We start from the raw sequence: 17298 nt of genomic DNA on the forward strand, positions 1-17298 counted from the left end.
GCCTTCCCTCCATACCAGGCAACATCCTAGTAAGTCTCCCCTGCACCCTTTCCAAACCTTCCACATCCTTCTTATAATGCAGTGACCAGAACTGTGCACAATACTCCAAGTGCAGCTGCACTAGAGTTTTGTACAGCTTCAGCATAACCTCATGGCTCTGGAACTCGATCCCTCTATTAATAAAAGCTAAAACACTGTATGCCTTCTTTACAACCTTGTAACCTGGGTGGCAACTTTCAAGGATCTGTGTACTTGGACACTCGAGATCTCTCTGTTCATCTACACTACCAAGAATCTTACCATTAGCCCAGTACTTTGCATTCCGGTTGCTCCGACCAAAGTGAATCACCTCACACTTGTCCGCATTAAACTCCATTTGCCACCTCTCAGCCCAGCTCTGCAGCTTATCTATGTCTGTCTGTAATCTACAACATCCTTCGTCACTATCCACAACTCCACCGACCTTAGTGTGTCTACAAATTTACTAACCCACCCTTCTACGCCCTCATCCAGGTAGTTTATAAAAATGACACAGCAGTGGACCCAACACCAAACCTTGCAGTACACCACTAGTAACCGGACTCCAGGATGAATATTTCCCATCAACCACCACCCGGTCTTCTTTCCGCAAGCCAATTACTATTCCAAACTGCTACAACTCCCACAATCCCATTCCTCCACATTTTGTACAATAACCTACTGTGAGGAACCTTATCAAACACCTTGCTGAAATCCATATATACCACATCAACCAATTTACTCTCATCTACCTGTTTGGTCACCTTCTCAAAGAGCTCAATAAGGTTTGTGAGGCATGACCTACCCTTCACAAAACCGTGCTGACTATCCCTAATCAAATTATTCTTTTCTAGATGATTATAAATCCAATCTCTTATAACCTTTTCCAACACTTTACCAACAGCTGAAGTAAGGCTCACTGGTCTATAATTACCAGGGTTGTCTCTACTCCCCTTCTTGAACAGGGGAACCACATTTGCTATCCTCCAGTCTTCTGGCACTATTCCTGTAGATAATGATGATTTAAAGATCAATGCCAAAGGCTCGGCAATCTCCTCCCTGGCTTCCCAGAGGATGCTAGGATAAATTCCATCCGGCCCAGGGGACTTATCTATTTTCACACTCTGCAGGATTTCTGGTGAACCTCAATCCCACCTAATCTAGTAGCCTGTATCTCAGTATTCTCTACAACAATATTATCATTTTCTAGAGTGAATACAGTCAAAAAAAATATTCATTTAGTGCTTCCCCTATCTCCTCTGACTCCACACATAACTTCCCACTACTATCCTTGATTGACCCTAATCTTACTCTCATCATTCTTTTATTCCTTAAATACCTATAGAAAGCCTAAGGGTTTAACCTGATCCTATCCACCAACAACTTCTCATGTCTCCTCCTGGCTCTTCTGAGCTCTCTCTTTAGGTCTTTCCTGGCTACCTTGTAACACTCAAGCACCCTAACTGAGCCTTCACATCTCATCCTAACATAAGCCTTCTTCTTCCTCTTGACCAGAGATTCCACTTCCTTCGTAAACCACGGCTCCCGCGCACTACAGCTTCCTCCCTGCCTGACAGGTACATACTTATCTAGGACACACGGGAGCTTTTCCTTGAATAAGCCCAACATTTCTAATGTGCCCATCCCCTGCAGTTTCCTTCCCCATCCTGTGCTTCCTAAATCTTGCCTAATCACATTGCAATTGCCTTTCCCCCAGCTGTAACTCTTGCCCAGTGGTATACACCTATCTCTTTTTATCACTAAAGTAAACATAACAATTGTGTTCGCTATCTCCAAAAGTGCTCACCTACTTCCAAGTCTAACACCTGGCTGGGCTCATTACCCAGTACCAAATCTAAATGTGGCTTCGCCCCTTGTTGGCCTGTCTACATACTGTATCAGGAAGCCCTCCTGCACACACTGGACAAAAACTGACCCATCTATAGTACTCATACTATAGTGTTCCCAGTCAATATTTGGAAAGTTTAAGTCCCTCATGGCAACTACCCTGTCTCTCTCACTCCTATCAAGAATCATCTTTGCTATCCTTCCCTCTACATCTCTAGAACTATTCAGAAGCCCAAAGAAAACTCCTAACAGTTTGACCTCTCCTTTCTAACTTCAGCCCATACTGCCTCAGTTGATGAGTCCCCAAACATCCTTCCTGCAATTGTAATACTGTTCTTGACCAACAATGCTACACCTCCCCCTCTTTTACCATCTTCTCTGTTCTTACTGAAACATCTAAATCCTGGAACCTGCAACAACCATTCCTGTCCCTGTTCTACCCATATCTCCGAAATTGCCACAACATCGAAGTCCCAGGTACCAACCCATACTGCAAGTTCACCCACCTTATTCCAGATGCTCCTGGTGTTGAAGTAGACACACTTCAAACCAACTTCTTGCTTGCCGGTACCACCTTGCGTCCCTGAAACTTGATTTCAGACCTTCCGACCCTCAACCTTTCCTATACTTGAACTACAATTTTGGTTCCCATCCCCCTGCTGGATTAGTTTAAACCCACCCCAATAGCCTTAGTGAATTTCCCCCCCAGGATATTGGTACCCCTCTGGTTCAGATGAAGACCATCTTGCTTGTAGAGGTCCCACCTACCCTCAATTATCCAAGAATCCAAAACCTTCCCTCCTGCATCATCCCTGTAGCCACGTGTTCAACTCCTCCCTCTCCTTATTCCTCGCCTCACTAGCACGTGGCACAGGCAACAAACCAGAGACAGAGACAACAACTCTGTTAGTCCTAGCTCTAAGCATCTATCCTAGCTCCTTGAATTTCTGCCTTAAATCTCCATCTCTCTTCCTACCTATGTCGTTGATGCCTACGTGGACCATGAATTGGGGCTGCTTCTCCTCCCCCTTAAAGGATCCCAAAAACACGATCAGAGACATCACAAACCCTGGCAGCTGGGAGGCAACACACCAATTGTGAGTCTCTCTCGTCCCCACAGAACCTCCTATCTGTCCCCCAAACTATGGAGTCCCCAATGACTACTGCTCTGCTCCTCTTCCCCCTTCCCTTCTGAGCAGAGACAGACTCTGTGCCCCTGTGCAGGTTCCCTTTCCGTCCCCTGACTGTAACCCATCTGCCTTTTTCTTGTACCTGAGGAGTGACTACCTCCCTGTAACTCTTCTCAATAATCCCCTCTGCCTCCCGAATGATCCGAAGTTCATCCAGCTCTACCTCCAGTTCCCTAACTGGGTTTTCGTGGAGCTAGGGTTGGGTGCATTTCCCACAGATGTAGTCAGCTGGGATATTAGTGGTGACCCTTATCTCCCACATTCTGCAGGAGGAACATTCAACTGCCCTCACCTCCATTCCCACTATTCTAAATTCCCAAAGAAATGGTTGAAAAAAAAAGGAATAAAATATAAACTTGTTACCTTACCAATCTGTAGCACAGAACTTTTTTTTTTGGTTCGAGGAGGGAGGATGGATGGGAGACACTACCCAAGTAGTGTTTTGGGTAACGCAACCACACAAATATATGACTTCCCAGAAGTCCTTCGCTCCTCCCTCGCACCTCTAGGCAAATTTTCCAGCCTCAATCAGTTTTGAAAGCATCATAGGAGATTCAAAATATTAACTGCTTTTCTCTCCATAGATGCAGAATTTCTTCAGCATTTTCTGTTTTTATTTACTCTGAATAAGAAGCTGAATTCAGGAATTCCTTGAATACTAAACAAGGAGGCAGCTCCAGAAGATATAACAAGCCTCCAATTCTCAGTGTGTGGGAATGCAAAAGCTTGCACTGCATTAATCTTGCCACTGGAGTAGAAAATGTACTCGTATGTATTGAATTTATGAAAATGCATTCAGAATGTAGTGTTGAAATTGCTTGCTTGGACCAAAGTATAATCTGTTCATGAACAAAATATGACGACAATCTATGGTGAATATTCTTTCAAATATGGATAAGAAACTTTAGTTGCTTTCGGGACTTTAAATTTGATTATTTGAGGGATTGGTAAGTTTAGGTTCTTTCAGACATGGGACTTTGTTTTTGAAATTTGATCAGACTGGCATAGTTTACATTCTACAGACATTACATATCTATCGGAGGCAAATCTTCTGCACAGGAAAGTGTTCTGAAACTCAAAATCATGCATCATTTATAAGAAATGGACTACCTTCTTAATATCAAATATACAATATTACATGATTCATGGGATCTTTAAAAGATTATTTAATGAATATACCACAATAACTTTGATGTGTTATATGGCTATCATCCAAAACTTGGATAATCTATGTTGTATTATATCTCAACGGTAGCTGCTTCTAGGACTAATTCTACTAATATTGCTTATATTATTAATCAAATTAAATGGCCAAAGAAATTAGAGTACGAATACATGAAACAAAATTTTATAGGGCAGGGTAAAGGATTTCAAAAATTCATTGCCTGTCATTTCCCCACTCCCATAGTTTTACTTACTCTTGCAAGTTGTCTTAAATATTTTTTCGAGCACTACTGGTGTGATTAGTTGCAGAGTGTTGCAGTTCCTGTGAAATACCATTTATGTAATCAGTCTTTCTACCACCATTTGTGCTGAGGTTTGCTGAGAAAGTGATTAATCCTCATGTTTTGCTGTTGAGCAAATTCCCCTTAGATTAGATTCTGCACAAAATATGTATGCAGCCTAAATTCAATGATCTAGTTCTTGATACATTATCAAACAGGGACTAAGTAACAAGGACACAGCTATGCAGCTTCATAATTAGAGGCATTTGAGTCTCTAAGGACTATTACAATACTACGTATGACCACGGAGCACTTGATTCTATCCTTTGTCTTCATGAGGACATATCCTTCTGTTATACTTAGCTTATTGCTTCAAAACATTTGTATTGTTGCAGCCCTTAGAATCATAGGGGTTTACAGCATGGAAGTAGGCCCTTTAGCCCAACTTTTCTAAGCCACTGAGTTTCCATAATTAGTCTCGTCTCATTTGTCTGCGTTTGTAATGCACAAGAATATCACCTACTGCGTCAATTATTCTCAGTAACACTATAATGTATGGGTAAAATCATGTGACCAAAGGGATAGCATTGGTGTGTTGGGATGTGTTGTGATCATCAAGGGTTGGCATGCTGACCTCTTCAATTCAGCTGTTTAGTCTAAATTTGACAAGGCCTCCCAACGGGCTGGGACACTACCACTGTGCTACAATGGGGCCCCTGGAGCTATTTTACACTCAAATGAGCATTAATTGGATCATTAAGACTTTTGCCTATTTGGAAGGAAGTTCTATCTCAGATTGGCTTGTAGCTGTCTAGTCCCAGCGGCCCCAGATTGGAGTTGTGGCCACTTGTTGGAACTACAAGCAGAGCCGCTGACAAGTCACAGGAAGAGATTGAGGGAGCTAGGATTGGGGGAGGAGGGTTGAGGGGTGGGTGTGGAGGAGTGTTGAGAGGTGCTGAGTATGAGAGGTCTAAAGGACGAATGCCCAGGGTATTGCAGTGCTCCCAGTAGATAGATGAAATTGCCTTCTTTGTTCTGTGACACCAAATCACTCAGCAATACACACTGGCTACATATCTGGCCATGGCCTGCCTCTATTGTGGGCAAAAATGTAGCATGTACTGGCTGGAGGAGCACTTTAGATGCAGTAGAGTAAGAAACCCATTGATAGAAGACAGCTCTGCATCCTAAGGTTTTGAGAGTAATCTTTTCAAGGATTAATTTCTAGTTGTGATTTATTTATTCATATTTTAATTCAAAGTACGCGCTGTCTAATCTTTTCTTTGACACATCCTCTTATCATTTTCTGAGTTTGAAGCCAAGGAACAAAAAGGACCATCCACTACACTACTTCAAATGATTTTAATGTATTCAGCTGTAGAAGCAGGTCGACATAAGTGGTTTGAAATTCCATTATGAATGCCACGCTGAGTTCCAAACTCTTATGATTAGATTCCCTACAGTGTGGATACAGGCCCTTTGGCCCAACCAGTCCACACCAACCCTCCAAAGAGTAACCCACCCAGACCCATTTCTTTCTGACTAATGCAACTAACACCATGGGTAATTTAGCATGGCCAATTCACCTGGCCTGCACATCTTTGGACCATGGGAGGAAACCCATGCAGACACAGGGAGAATGTAAACTCCACACAGACAGTTGCCCAAGGCTGGTATTGAACCTGGGACGCTGGTGCTGTGAGGCAGCAGTGCTAACCATTGAGCCACCGTGCTGCCCGTATAATAGTTTCAGTTTAGAGTGCTTTGGATGGAACAGTCAAGGGAACTGTAATTTTGTTTTGATTTAGAGTTTTATGAACCATTATTAAGGAAGTTATTTTCAATGATTATTTATAAGACTGTCAAATAAACAATTAAAAGTATTGATTTTTTTTTTTTTTACAAGTCATGTTTGATTGACAGAGCTCTGAAGGGTATTAAAGCACTTTGGAAAGAGACTATTGATTGGCTGTTTATTCAACTTGACAGTTTCATAAGCATCTCAAAGTCTTTTTCAAATGTTATTGTTGAATCATGATACCTGATCATAGTGGATGTTGGGTGATTGAGAAGGGTGGAGTGGAGGGAATATGGAACAAGTTGAGGTCAGAGAGGTGAGGGCTAGTGTACCTAACTTTTAATTACAGAACTAAGCTGATGTGCCAATATGTGTGTCTTTTAGCCTCCCTGCCTCAGCATCTTGTGCCTGTTACCTCACCTGCTTCAGGAGGCAACAGCTTTGAAGATGGCTTATAACGTGGTCATCTACAGAGCAGGAGACAGTATTGGAAATGGTCAGACTCATGGTTCCCGCTTTAAAGAAAAATCTGGAGCAACCCTATTACTTGTGGCAAAAAAAAACCTCAAACAAATTTCTTGAATGATTCTGAATAAATACTAAAGGCAAAACTAACATATTGGGGTAGAACATATACTTCATGCAATCAGGGAAGTATGTAGAGGATGCGCTTGACTTTCTTTGGTTAGAGGAGCTCCATGTTTCTGCTGAAGCTAATCTGTATAATCATAAATGTAAAAGCAACTATGAACTACCATAATCAGGTAATGTAGAATAGAATGTAGTAGTTCCTTTATTGTTTCTTTCCATCAAGAGAGTTGTAAGTGTCATATTTTGGTGCAATTTAATTACTTTTGCTGAAATTCAGCTATGCTTAACATTTTACTCAGGGTCTGGTTCCACGAGCGCAACAATTTTTGATCATTGAAAGTGATCGAGAAACAACAGTATTGAACAATTTAATTATTTCATTGGTGTACAATAGTAGTTTTATATATTTAAAACATTTTAATACGATCAACTGGTATTCATCACTTATGAAAATGTACAATCTGAAGAGTCTTCTGGAACCAGTAATGCAATACAAGCACTACCTGGAACCCTTCAAGAATTAGAGATGTTTTTTTCTTGCCAAGGTCCTTATGTTATTAAACTAGGTGAGGCTGATTGCAGTCTTCACCATTAACCCTTTCCAAACCATTACTTTAAACAAGTGGTTCCTAACCTTCTCAGTATCAAGGAACACTTCAATGAGACAAATAATTCCATAATATGCAATTTACTCAAATGCCACAAGTACTGAAATTTACTAAGCCATAGTAAAAATGGACATACTGGATGATCAGTGAGGCTTCCCCACAGCGTCTTCTTACCCCCGTCACCTCAGTCCGCACCAATCCTGCAGACGCCCAATTATGGGAAAGAAGCCCAGTCACTGGTAGCAGCAGCTGCCCCCCCACCATGCCAGGCTTGGATGAGGCAATAACCCTAACCCCAACCCCTCGCTCCCAGACTCCACTCCAAAAGACGCTAGTTCTGCATGTTGCAACTACTGAACTCACCCATGCTCTTGGCTTCTCCCTGGTGCAGCCCTGACAACCTATAATACGTGTGTCATCTGATTGGCTGAACTCAGCAAAGGAGACAGACTCACCAGCTCTGCACACTAAGTGACAGCACCATGCACCAGATGCTGGGAACTGGCCCCCACCTCTACACGCGCACACATACCCCATGCACAGAGTGACAGTGCTATTCATCAGACACTGGCCACTGTTCCCCCACTTGCAATAGGGGCACCTAGTGTCAGCTGCTAATATGGCACTGCTCCAGTGTGCTATGGCATGCTAAATGAAAATGCACAGACATCAAAACCAACAAGCATAATCTATAAAATATTGCAATTTTGGCCTAAGTGACTAATTTTGAGAGTGGGGTCAGATTGGAAAAAAAAGTGAATCTTAAACCAGCGTTAAAGGTTGAAGAAAATAAATTTCTGAAGTGCAGCTGGAGATGGGCAATAAATATTGGCACACCCAGCAACAAACACATCCCATGAGTAACTGAAAAAACAATAAACATGGTTTGGTTTGTTTTGAGATGGAACACAATTAGATTTAAAACTATTTAATCTTTCACACTTGTTTGATTAATTGGACTGGAAAGTGTGGACTGTGGAAGGAAGCAAAAATCTGTCAGATAAACAATTGCACAAACTGAGAGAGAGTTCAAAAGCAAAGTCAAACTTCGAGAATATAATTATATTCAAATTCTGTTAGTTTGCAGTCACCTTTTTGACTCAATTAAATTTGCATTATCCAGCATTAAATCTCAAATAGTTTGACACAGGAGGTGGTTCTGCATGATTTAAATTTTAATTAATGGGATAATTCAAACTTGCTAAATTTGAATTAAAATGCTAGTCTACCGTTACATAAAAAAGTTGATCATGTTTCAAACCACAACTCCAAGGGAATTTGTCTTGAAGGGGTTCACTTCATATTCTTTTATGGCATTTTTCAGTTAACTGAATTATGTATACTTTAATAGAAGATGCAATCTATTGTAACAAAGTAGAGACATTGCAATGCTTACTTTCATACAATTTCAAACAGGAGAAAATATTCTGAATTGACCAGGATAGTTTGAATTATAAATGATATTGGATATGCCTATTCAAGGAATCCAACCAGATACTCTAAACTCAGACAACATTAGACTATTAACGCTGAAACAAAAATGAATAAGAAAAATAACCAAAATTTAATCTTTTAGATAACTGCTAAAAAGGTGGAGCGAGGAGGGGAGTGATAATGTTAAAGGCTCAAAAAAAAATTCCAAAGCTTAAAAGCCTAGATGACTGGGAACATGGCTGTCAATGTTGAGCTAACAGTGGCAGATTTGCCAAAATCTAGCATTTTGGAAGGGTTATAGGGCTGGTGAGATTGTAAAGAGGTAGGAATTTCAATTGGCAAGAATTGTAAATTGAAGAATTCAGGGATTGCAATATTGATCAACAAGAACAGGGGGTGATAAGGGAAGTTAGAAACGGACAATACTATTTTGTAGAGTTGAAGTTTACCAAATATTGAAGACAGGTTAATGGAGCGATGCTTTGACAATGGAATTTCGAATTTAAAATGAGAAGTTGAACAGAAATGTATCACTGAATGATGTTATAGATTTAAAGACAATGACAGAGGGATTTTTATTTAATGTTGTAGTTTGCATTTTAAGACGGAGTGCATGGAGGTCATTGATGTTTACTAGCTAGTTCAGCATAGAATGCAGAGATTTAAATGAGCTTACATTAATAAGGTTTAAGGTGAGATGCCAGAGAGCTTTGGAATTATTGAGCCTGGAAATTTAAAAGCATGAACGAGGATTGCAATGTCTAATCGGCAAGCAATATTTATGAAGCAACACCAGATTGTGATGGAGAAAAAATGGAAATCAAAGTTTGAGCCGGAGTCAAATATGACTCCAAGAATGGGAAAAGAGTGAACAAATAGCAAAGTAAAAAAAGTTGGTGTCTTCCCATCGCAAATTCTTTCACTTGACAAAATATGGCTTTAAGTAGCTTTAATCTTTAGATCAACTTTCTACAGCTAGAGATTAATTTTTAATTGGGCCTCAGTTGACTGGATGACTGGTTTGCAATGCAGTGATGCCAACAGGAGAGGATTCAATCCCCACACCAGCCGAGATAAACAGGAAGGACCCTCCTTCTTAGCCTTTCCCTTCACTGGAGGTGTGGTGACTCTCAGGTTAAATGAGAGAGTACCCGATGGTAACTTTAATAAATTCTACATATATCAGACAACAATAAAATATAAATGAGCTTAATATTTATCTGTTACTGTTAATTGATTGTCAAAGACTTGTCTCACACAATCAACGAACCATTTGGACACATGAAAACAGAACAGGGTGTTATTTCCCCCCCTCCATTTTGATCACATACTGTAAACATGTTTAATTGTCATGTATGACCTTTTCATAATACATTTGCCCTTTTCTAGATTCTGCAGATGAAAGTAAACCTTCTGAAAGTGCCCAACATGAAGAAGTTAAAGATGATGAAAAGAAGGCCACCGAGGAAAATGCCTGAAGATGCAAGGTCCCTAGCCCCAGCTACTCTCTCCCCTTTGATGTGTGGACCATTCCCCATATGGCTAAAGGCGGGAAAGTTTTCCAGTCAAACAGTGTGGCTTAATTTAAATGTTCTTGGTGTTGTTCTGGCAGTTTGATGACCATCATTTGGAATTCTTGCACTGTACAAATTTTCTCTGGCTCTCTGTTTCACTGTATGCAATGTTATTTTAAGAAGTAAAAATGTAAGTGAAAATGGTATCCTTTAAATGTGATGGGAATGAATATACATTTGTTTTGAGAATAAAGCAAAGTGCCAATTATTGGTGGGTAAGGCCTCATTGAGATCCCAACCTTGGGGTTATTTATTTTAAAACACACAATCTCCATCTAATTGATTCAAATAACAAATGTTTAATTGCAATCTAACTAATTAAGCCTCCTTTCAGTTTATCTAATGATTCATGTATATTTGATTATGTCACTGCCTCAACGTTATACAGAATTGTGCTGATGACATATGTTTGTTGCATGACTTTTAACAGAATGACATTATGCATTGATCATTTAATTGCTATCAAACGATAGTCTGTGACTATAAAATTTTGTGATTAACTGACTTGAATATTCCTCTTCCTGTTCTGTGCTGTCCTACATTTTGCTGCAATCTTTTTGTCAGTTCAGAAGATGTCTGCAGATGACCTTCATTATTTAGCTGTGAATTGCAAAAAAAAAACCCTCTAATATTAATGGCAAAGGCTAACATTCCCACTCTTTGTATTTCATAAGAGGAAATACTGCACAAAAATTTAAAGGTTGTATGAAAATTGTGGGAGCAGATAGAAAAAAGAAAGAAAAAACAGCTAATAGGTCAGGGCAGAATTTAACACATTGGACAAGTTGACTATTTTGCATTGGGGTGTATGTATTTTCTGATTTTTATGGGTTATACCTCGTTTTGCATATACTTATTGCCTCTGTGCATCAAATACCAATCAAAAAGCATGTGATTTCAGAGTAGCACATTTTATTCATTGACAGAGATTCACAATTTTACAAAGGACTATATTTTGTGTGACACTTGAATTCGAGTGTCATCAAGGGCACAAATGCATGGAAGGATTGTTCTCTGCTGTTAAATCTCATGAATCTGAAAGAGGTTTCTAATTCCAGATATTCCAACTCTATAATTTAGTACACATTCAGGAAGAGAAGAGAAAAATAAGCATTTCATTTACAACAGTGCTAACTTCTGTGGAAACTGTCAAGTAATATTATTGAGAGGAAACGTATTCACTTGCTGCCTTAATTTCAGGTCCTCATGCCATTCCAAAGACACATTAATCATTCCATGAAGCATGCATAAAGGAACTAGCAAGAGCATTGTTCTGGAAGTGGGCAGCTAGAGAAAGGGAGGGAGCTCTTCCTTTCACAAACATTACATTCATTTAATGAGTAAGCTTTTTTTCACCTTTAAGAAACTGCCAGAGGACACTGCAAGGCCTGAAATCTAAAATTATGTCAGTATCTAAGACAAAGTTAGTCACAAATCATTCCATTTTGTTTGACCTCTCAAACCACAAAAACGTACTTACAAAAATACAAGATTGGAACTGCCCGACAGGGCTGTTGATGACGGATGAACCAGTGGAAATAGCCACCATAAAATTTATCATAACAGTTGAGAGAAAAAAAAAAATCACATTATGAAAAAAGTTTCATAACAATTATCAAAATTTTACACTTTCAAACTTGATCCACACTGCTATCTGCAAACTTTGATAACATTGATTAAATGAGAATTTTTGACAACTTAAATAGAATATCACATTTGTGCGAAGTAGAAAGTCTCATATCGATATGGATTCTCTTTAATAAAAGGGTTGTGTTAAAGCAGGTTGGAAAAATGCACCGTAGCAGTTACACATCACAAGGCAGATAATGATAATAAAATATGAAAGTAATTAACTAAAAAAAAATCCTTAAGTAATTCCTTTTACTTTATTCATGCTAATAATGTGGAATTGGTTCAAAAGTCATATGTCCTGTAAAAGTCAAAATCAAAAATGAAAATTAAAGTTATTAATGTGAAACAATTCAGACTTCAGGCAAAACAGAAAGTATCCTTCACCCAGTAATTGGCCCTCTAGCTGCAGTTGATGTTTGTCTTCGTGTGCACCCTGGTAACAAATTGTAGAATAGAGTCTAGTGTCAAGGAGCTGCTTGATAAATAGAATTGCAACTTTCTCCAGCCCTCCTGTCCAAAGGTGCATGTCTAGAATGAGATGCAAGGCAGTCTCTTCACCATCACAGCTGTTTCAATGGCAGCCTGCAGTGTTGCACATCTTCTTCAGAACATTCCTTTGCAGAGAAGGTCTCGAAGTACTAGATGTAGTGAGGCTGGTGGTGAGAGAGCTCTCCCCACCAGATTGGTCACGTATGCCTGAAGTCTCTGCACCACTGCAGAAAAGAAACTTAGTAAAAATATTCCCATTTCCACTTACATTATCTGCTGGTATTTTACTTTAAGAAGAATTCTAAATCTACTTATTTGGAAGGTGACAAACTGATGCTAACTCTCCTATCATGAATGAAGTTCTAAAGCAAATGCTTGAGGGGTAGATTCTTTCAGTTAATTGTTCCTTCTCTGGTAAGTGCCATGATAATAATGCAATTCTTGCAAAGCTGTGTCAATTACCTTACTGTCTAAATTTTCAACTTTCAACTAAGTGATTTAATTTAATTGTTTCAGATTTACATAGGACCACATTCATTTACTTGCAGTTCAGTACAACTCAGGCAGAAAAGGAACTTCACTAGATAACATGACTTAGTTCAATACTGAACTGATGCTAAGTTATTGTATTAAGCACAAAAAAAGTCAATCTATATTTGGCATTGCAAACTATGGGATGAATGTAACATCACAAAATAGTACTAAATTGGAAACGAATTGCAAACAATGTCATAATAAAATTGGACATATAATTAGAACATTAAAAACCACTTCATCCAGTTTCTCCGTAGACACTATTTAACCAAGTAAATTATTAAATTTTGTGACATTTCATATTGTTAATATCACACTCTGGAATCATATTATCAATGATGCACATTGGCAACCAATATTTTTTACCTGACATAGTAATTGGACATCTTCTCAGTTACAAAGTTTTTAATATGTATTGACAACAAAACTCATGAAATTTTTTTGCTACCGGTCCATTCTTTAATTTATGCAAATTTGAACATAGAAAATACTAATTCAGATTTACCTATGTTGATGGTAATTGTGTGCCATGAATACAACCAAAGTTATCACCATATTGTCCAGTTGCAAAGCTAGTATCCTTTTCTGGAATAACTAGCCTGTCACTTTGATTAGATTGTCAAACTTTTTGAAACAGTTCCACTTTTCTATTACACCAATATCTAAACACAATTGTTTTGTGCAGCAATTGTACCATTTGAAACATGTATTAAAAGGAAACAAGCCCTCTGGAAAAGAAAAGCCTATTTAGGCCAACAAATTGTTATTATCTACTTAATCTTCTATAAGAAATATAGAAGATTAACATGAAAAGTCTTGAAGGCACAAAACATTCTACTTTTCTTGGTAACATAGGTAAGTATTAAACACTTTGTTAATCTTAGCACAGATAGATTTTTTGATATAATAGCAAGTTTATTGTACCTCAGCATGTAGGCAGATCACACTAAATCATTATATCTGTTTCATACATACCACCAAAAGCTTTCACTGCAAGCAATCATTTCCACTTCAGTATATGTCAGACCTTTAGCAGGATGACATTTGCTTTATTGTGTCCTTGGGCAAAATAATGTCATCTACTTGGATATTTTCAATGCTCACTATTACTTAGTCTTATAGCTGCCTTAGAGAAGACAGTTGTTCATAATACCAGAACTTAATTGCCTTTTGCTTGATTGTCCTGCAAGGTTACTTGTTGAACACTGTTGTCACTAATTGGAGTTAATAGGGGATTGAATTAACAAAAAAATTCAGCCTGTTTTAATAATGTTCTTGGCCCCAGGGTAAAAGCAGTTAACACATACACAAAGTAGAATGTGATTTCAAATGTCATACCAAGCAACAACATTGTTATTTAAAAAAGATGTTTTTAACCTACCATTTTTGAGATAAACACAAATCACAGGAAACATTTAATAGTGTTCTTGAAGAGACTTTTTATAATGCTGTATCAATGTACTCGTAATTATCAATGTGAGCATGTTATGCCTTGCCATTTGGATAGTTCACAAAGCTTTTGCCAGACCAAAAACTATTGCATTTTATGTCTTCTTAGAATGATATAGTTACAGAGCTAGCAAGAACTAAATACAAAAGAAACCTGTAATTATTAAGTGACCACCTTCCAATTTTAATCAGGTGGTCTCTTAATCCTCACCAAGACTGAATTTTTCCATGGTTAGATTATTAGAAGTGGGTGTATTTTGTAGCACATATATTTCCTATTAGTCTAAGTAGCAATTTGCAGGTTTTACTCATCAAAACAGAGCAAAGGGGACCACTACAGTTATTAGTATGCAGCCATTAACCATGTTAGTATGTAATTGCTTAGTAAAGGCTCCACTCGCTACCAGACATGTGGCAAGAGTAGTGAGATTGGTGAAACAGGCCATTGAATGCAGATGACTGCTGAACAAAAATTACTGCTTGTTGGGGAGGGATTTTTTTAAAAAAACGGGGACACATGCAGGCCTGTTTTAATTGGTTTAGAACTCTCGGTCACTATCTTTTTTAACTGTGCTAAGGGAGTGTCCAGATTCTTTATGCATGCTGGTCATAGGTTTCAAACTGTACTAATGTTGTATTTGCTAGAGCTGTACTTTTGACTTGGAACTAATTGATGCTTCGGCTAAAAAGTTTTTAAAAGGCTGCATGTATATTTCCAACTATCTTGCCAGAAAACAAAACTCCAACAGTTAAAACCTGTTGGTGGTGCAAATGCAAAGGCCCATTTTCATTTGGTTTTCCTCCTTATATATGGAATGGGTCTAAAGTAATGAAATGAGATGTGGAAGCCATCATTAGCCACCTTATATGTCATGTTGTCTTCTTTATCTTTTGTCTCTTTAATTGTATATTTGTGGAATGTAATTATACTACATAGAAACCCTTCCACTCACTGGTTGATATTTAGAATCCACATATGGTGCTAATTGGACTTCAAGAATATGCAAATCAAATTAGTGAAAATTTGGTGATTAATGAATATAATAAAGTGAAAGTCGAAGTGCACAGATTTTAGTAAATCGAATTGACCGTGATGAACTCCAATGTTAATCATTTGTGAAAGTGAAATCTCAGACAAAGTACAATTCTTGGTGTGTTAAATGTTACCCATCCACAGAGCATGAAGTTTGTAGTTGGAAGCATACATTTCTTTCAGCCTTACAATGCATTTTTTTTTAAATTGCCTTCCTGCCTACTTGATTGGCCACTGCCTTACGCAATCCTGATCTACTTGCTTGGTGCTGTTGAGTCCTTGTGATGTTCTGTAGTGCTTGATTGCTGGTATTTTTGGACTGGTAAATTATTTTTACTCAGCAGTAATAATATTCTGAATTTGTGAGTGTGTGTAATTGGTGTGGCATCTAAGATGGCTGATGCAGAATGTGGCCTGCCTTTTTTTCACAAAATGTCAGAGAGACAGTGGGGAGAATGAAAAAAAATAAAAGTCACCAGTCTTCACAAAATTTGAGTCTTTGGTGTTTCCTTTTCATGTGTAACTTCTTAAAACATTAAAATGCGCACACACACAAATGCTGGATTGTCACAGAGAGTGTAATGATATTGTCAGTAAATTGTATAACTTTAGTATAAAGTATAGGAAATAAAATGGAGAAATGACTGTGGTAGCATTATCATTTATCAATTGAACACAACATTTATAATGTTAATGCAAGATTACCAACATCTGGATTTCTGTATCTTGGACCAGATCTCTAAGCCTGTCAGGAACTTGCCAGAGTCACTAAAATAATTATGCAGTAGGAGGAGCTTCTTCCATGAAACTTGATAACCTAGGAAGGCCTTGATCAATTTAAGTGATTCAGATATGGTCATTCAGAGATTGCTGTGCTAACCACCCCTTCTCTTAGGGAGTGTTTTCATGACTTGATGAGGTAATTCTTTGAGGAGAAAGTGAGGTCTGCAGATGCTGGAGATCAGAGCTGAAAATGTGTTGCTGGAAAAGCGCAGCAGGTCAGGCAGCATCCAGGGAACAGGAGAATCGACATTTCGGGCATAAGCCCTTCTTCAGGAATCTTGATGAGGTAATTGTAAACTACAGGGAACTGTTGTGCATCTCTCCTGGCAGTTTTCACCACAGATTGAGAACAGGGCATGCAGTTCTAAATCCAACCTCAACTGAGTGTCAAGAGCCAAGGGTCATGCCACAAACAACTAACAGCAGAGCTATTTTTGATCTTGTGTGTGTAATTAGGTTTAATTAGTAATCTCAATGTAAAAGATCATCAAGGGAAAAGTGAACATAATTCAATCAGATTCCATTCATGTCAAACAGTCACACAGCATAGAAACAGGCCCTTTGGCCAACCAACAAACACAAGGTTATTTTAATGCATTTACTTGTCCATAACCTACTATACCTTGGCATTTTAAGTACTTGTCCAGATGCTTAGATTAGATTACTTACAGTGTGGAAACAGGCCCTTTGGCCCAACAAGTTCACACCGACCCTCTGAATAGCAACCCACCCAGACCCAATCCCCTACATTTGCCCCTGCCCCTAACACTATGGGCAATTTAGCATGGCCAATTCACCTAACTTGCACATTTTTGGACTGTGGGAGGAAACCGGAGCACCCAGAGGAAACCCACACAGACACGGGGAGAACG

At 38.7% G+C, this 17298-nt stretch overlaps 1 protein-coding gene across 1 annotated transcript in view; it reads left to right on the top strand.

The window, feature by feature from the left end:
* Nucleotides 1–16133, top strand: part of gap43 (growth associated protein 43) — a 283459-nt gene extending 267326 nt beyond the window's left edge. The window contains exon 3 of the mRNA XM_043700771.2: nt 10322–16133. Coding sequence (XP_043556706.1) covers nt 10322–10410 — 89 coding nt within the window. The 3' untranslated portion in view covers nt 10411–16133. The remainder of the gene's footprint in view (nt 1–10321) is intronic.
* Nucleotides 16134–17298: the final 1165 nt, after the last annotated feature.

This window comes from Chiloscyllium plagiosum, unplaced genomic scaffold (genome assembly GCF_037043375.1).
Source record: "Chiloscyllium plagiosum isolate Xiang-an unplaced genomic scaffold, Cpla_swu_hap1 HiC_scaffold_12, whole genome shotgun sequence".
Lineage (NCBI taxonomy): Eukaryota > Metazoa > Chordata > Chondrichthyes > Orectolobiformes > Hemiscylliidae > Chiloscyllium > Chiloscyllium plagiosum.